Genomic DNA, 4,671 nt, shown 5'->3' on the forward strand with positions numbered 1-4,671 from the left:
GTAGACTTTGAATGACACACACACACACACACACACACACACACACGAACATTCACATGCTGCATGACTGCATTCATAACATCGGGATAAGCTGCTGCTGTGTCTTAAATCTGTGCATTCTTCTGCACTGTTGTGAAATGTAGTCATAATTAAAACAACTCCATTCTGACAACCATTGGTCTAAATAAAAATGCAATTTCATCTGAACTTAGGCAATAGCTCACCATTAATCTTATAACATCTACTTGTCACCCCATTCTTGGGCAGCACTAACAGATCTGTGGGATTATGGGCTGAAAGTCTACGTTCTGACGTTTTGATCAACTTGATCTACACCTTCATTCATAGCCTATGGGTTTTTATTAATGCTGTGTAAGGCTATAGCTCATAGGCCTGCTTAAAACAAGAACATGGGCAAAGATGTGATTCCTGCACTGTTTTCCAGTGGTGGAAGAAGTACTCAGATCCTTTACTTAAGTAAAAGTAGCAACACAACAGTGTAAAATACCCTGTTACAAGTAAAGGTCTGCAATCAGAATGTTACTTAAGAAAAGGTATTAGCATCAAAACATACTTAAAGTACTGAAAAATAAAAGTTCTGATTATGCAGAATGGCACATTGTGCATTCTTGTATATCATATTGTTGTATTATAATTACTGATGCATTATTGTGTACATCACATTTAATGCTGCAGCTGGTAAAGGGGGAGCTAGTTTTAACTAACTTACATGTAAATGTACTTAGTTACTTTCCACCAATGCTGTTTACATGTCTGCTCAAACTGAGTGTAGAAAAAGCTTCAACCTACAGCCTCATGAATGATCTGTTCTTACTCCTGTGGCATAAAATCTACTGGTAGTTGTAGGCAAGCCAGCAGATTGTCATTTCAATGCAATAGCCCGGGTCTATTACAAGCTCACTTTTGAAAGTTTAACCATTCACCTAATCGTATTGTAGTTTCATGTTAATATTTTGCCTCAAAGCTTATCATAGCCTGGCACATTTTATAGACAAAAGCTGCTTTAGCTGTATATTAGTGATTCATCAACATTGTAGCCAAACTAACCTTATTGATGTTAAGTCTACCTTATGTTTAGCTCATTTGCAGCATATTGTCAAGAAACAAAAGGCTACGAAAACATAAAGAAAGGACGCTACAACAGGTTTAATGTACAATGTAGCAGTGCATTCCTTCTTTCTGCATGTCTAAGCAATTTGTTGAATATTATCACATCTGCATGAGTGTATGCGTATCTAAATAAATAAACAGATTTGCTACAGTAGGTAACTTTTTTTCAGTGACAGGGGTGCCTTTTTTCCCCTTTTAGCTTGAGCACAGGACCCCAAACCTTCTGTATATGGCCCTGTGCTGCAGACAGTGCACATCCTGTTACTGAATGGGCATTAATGGCTGTGTTACCATGAATGGTGTTTGTTCTGGTTTGGAATAGTTACAACTTTTTTTTTTTTGGCTTTGCTAACCACACAAACAATAAAACAACATTCAGTAACTAAACTGCCATCTCAGCCATTTTTCCTTACAGGTAATGCATATTGACAAACATACTGTACTTGTGGTTTTGTCAGTCAGGTGACAAGGTCGGTTTGTACTAGTAAGAGTTATATTAGTTGTTGCTCACCATCACTTGTGATATGTACAGCATCACTTACTCAATATGCCTCTTTTTGTCACAGCTATCGATCCATTCTTCAGCTGGTGAAGCCATGGTATGATGAAGTCAAAGATTACGCTTTTCCATATCCTCGTGATTGCAACCCTCGATGCCCGCTTAGATGCTATGGACCCATGTGTACCCATTATACACAGGTAAAAAGTATAATGATTAGTACTACACATAGTGCCACTGAATTTCTGTAAGAGTGACATCAACTGATTTTGTTTTGCAGATGGTGTGGGCAACATCCAACAAAGTCGGCTGTGCCATTCACACTTGCCACAATATGAATGTATGGGGTTCAGTGTGGAAACGTGCAACGTATTTAGTTTGCAACTACTCACCTAAGTAAGTATAACTGATAACTATCTGTATGGTTTGCATGTAGTGTTAATTACATGCTGTAAGGAGGTCTGTTAATCCTGATGACGATGGAGTGACAACAAAAATAATCTCGACACAGTCCGCTCTGTTCTGTACTAAATTGTGAAATGCCACCCACGTTGCTGGGAGATTCAGAATATATCAATACAAGCTCGTGAACTAGTACAGTATTTGTTAAGCTCTGGTGACCCATAAATCAGTAAATAACTTTCTAAAAAAAAAGTCTAGGAATCAAAACCTGTTTGGACTTGGGACCTAGGTTCTTTAATCCCACTCATAGTTATAGTACCAGGCCTATTTTATCTTGTTTATTGGAAACGTGGCCTCCACGCTGTGGGTTTGGACATAATCCTGCAGTTGTCACTGAGAACGACCGTTCTGTGAATGACACCAACCTGCAATAACACGTGAATGTGGATGCTGCCAATTTGTGTTAATTTAATTGCTATATACATCTTGTAGCACAATGTGTCTTTGATACACATACTGAAGTATGATTTTTCACTTCCTAAGTTGCTAAGTAATTAATATTTTGCTCTTAACGAAACAATCTCACTTAAAGTTCTATTTAGTAGATGGAGCTTTCAAGCATGTCACATGATTTTAATCTGCAGATACAGCATCCTCAGGTGCCATGTAGTTTACATTTCAGTGTTTTTCTGAGCACTTGGATGAGATCTGGGCACACTCTCTGCTGTTGAAAATGCACAATTAGATGTACCAAAGAATGAGAAAGCATTCATATGGAAACTCAGTATAAAAATTAAACAATGTCAGGCTGTGCTGTCATAAATCTTCAGAGCCCACAATAAGCAGCACCATTTTCCAAACCTAATTTACCCCTAAAACAAAGCACCCCTCAGTCCCACCCTCACTCAAGCAAAGAGCAGATATGAGGCTTGACACACAGTATCTGTGTTGTATTTACTCAGGTTATACAGTGGCTGGCCCAGGTGGCTTGGTAGGCAATCACATTCGAGAGCCAGGCCCACTCACCAACCACCAATACTGTTCTACCAAGATTGTGAATCAGAAGAAAAATACACCACTAACAACCCCACTGAATCAATAACTATATTATCACCAACACCAATACACGTTCTGCGTGGGAGTGAAGGCAAGTCTAGAGGGTCATCAGGTTGGCACCCCCTCACTATCTGGTGTTTTGTTGAGTTGGGTCCATGACACGGAGAAGGCTCAACAGTGTGTTCCAGTGGCCCAGAAGCAGCCCCCACTTGCCTGCACCCACTATGCAACACACTCCAATTCAGGCTCACTGAAATAATAATAATAAAATAAATCAAGCCATAGCAAACATTATGAATGCTGTTCTAACCAACAAATGTCGGCCAATGTTTCAGCTAACCCAGCCAAACTTCTGCTTCCTTTTCTGCTGCATCAGGTTCCAGCCTGTGTTGCTAATCACTCCAACAAGGGTCAAGGTTCAAGGATTTTATTGTCAATTCACCATATGCACAGGACATACAGAAAATCGAAATACCATTTCTGAACAAAACGGTCAAACCTCTAATATATCCTCATGTTAGCTTGCTCATGCTAAGACAAGGAAGTAGGCCTCAAGGCTGCCTCATTTATTGAACATTTTTGTTAAGCCAATCCTCCTACATCATGCCAGTTTACTTCAAATTAACAGACATAATCCACACATATGTTGCAATTTCCAATTTCCTCATTGCACTTACCTATTTTTATCTTAGTCACACACCTTTCTTCAGCTCCAGAGCCACTCCCTAGCCTTATTACATCATCAACTAAGTTCTTGCCCTGTGTCTTAGGCTCCACCCTTTTATACCTAAGTCACCTAAGAGAGAGACAACTGACTTGACTACAAAGCCCCTACAACCAAGTTCTACTGAGCGGACTTTAACTTTCCTGCTACACTCCTCTGATGATGATCATATTCTAGAGGCTGACTTTACTTAACACCTTTTTAAACTAGAATACTGATTCAAGATGAAAAGTTGACTCTGTGGTTATCCTCAGGTCCATTCACAATACGTATATGTTTCTGTCTTCCAGGGGTAACTGGATTGGTGAAGCTCCTTACAAAGTAGGCGTACCCTGCTCCGCCTGCCCACCTAGCTACGGGGGCTCCTGCAGCAACAACATGTGCTTCCCTGCTCTCAAGACAAACTACCTGCACTGGTTCAAATAATCCCAGGTTTCCTCTTGACATAAGCTGACAGCATACAGTACCACAGAGATATTATATTTGATCTGAAAGGATTTGCACAACAGTCGTGGATCATGCTATTTTGTATATATGAGCTTATTTAAAGTCAGAAACATACATCTGAAGCCAGCAGACAATTTAGCATTGACGACGTGTAAATAAACTGTAAATTAATGTTTTACATTTTTACCAGAATTGCTCTAACAATTTTAATTGATGAAATATAATTTATGTTGAAAATGGGTCCTTAAAAACATGGTGCTGCAGACACTTTTGTTGTCATTATATTTGTTTACCATTGACAATGTGGTCTCTAAGGACATAACACCATCAGAGCTGCTCATACTGACTCACTATGGTGCTATGGGCATCACACGTTCATGCTGTGTGCATGCCTTTGCAGGAATGTTGTCAA

The 4,671-nt window shown here is 39.5% G+C and overlaps 1 protein-coding gene across 1 annotated transcript in view; it reads left to right on the forward strand.

Annotated features, from left to right (window-relative positions):
• Positions 1-4,663, forward strand: part of pi15a (peptidase inhibitor 15a) — a 6,704-nt gene extending 2,041 nt beyond the window's left edge. Inside the window, exons 4-6 of the mRNA XM_020599937.1 lie at positions 1,698-1,830; positions 1,911-2,026; positions 4,103-4,663. Of these exons, the coding sequence (XP_020455593.1) occupies positions 1,698-1,830; positions 1,911-2,026; positions 4,103-4,238 (385 nt within the window). The 3' untranslated portion in view covers positions 4,239-4,663. The remainder of the gene's footprint in view (positions 1-1,697; positions 1,831-1,910; positions 2,027-4,102) is intronic.
• Positions 4,664-4,671: the final 8 nt, after the last annotated feature.

Source organism: Monopterus albus, unplaced genomic scaffold, assembly GCF_001952655.1.
Source record: "Monopterus albus unplaced genomic scaffold, M_albus_1.0 scaffold44.1, whole genome shotgun sequence".
NCBI classification, from domain to species: Eukaryota; Metazoa; Chordata; class Actinopteri; order Synbranchiformes; family Synbranchidae; genus Monopterus; species Monopterus albus.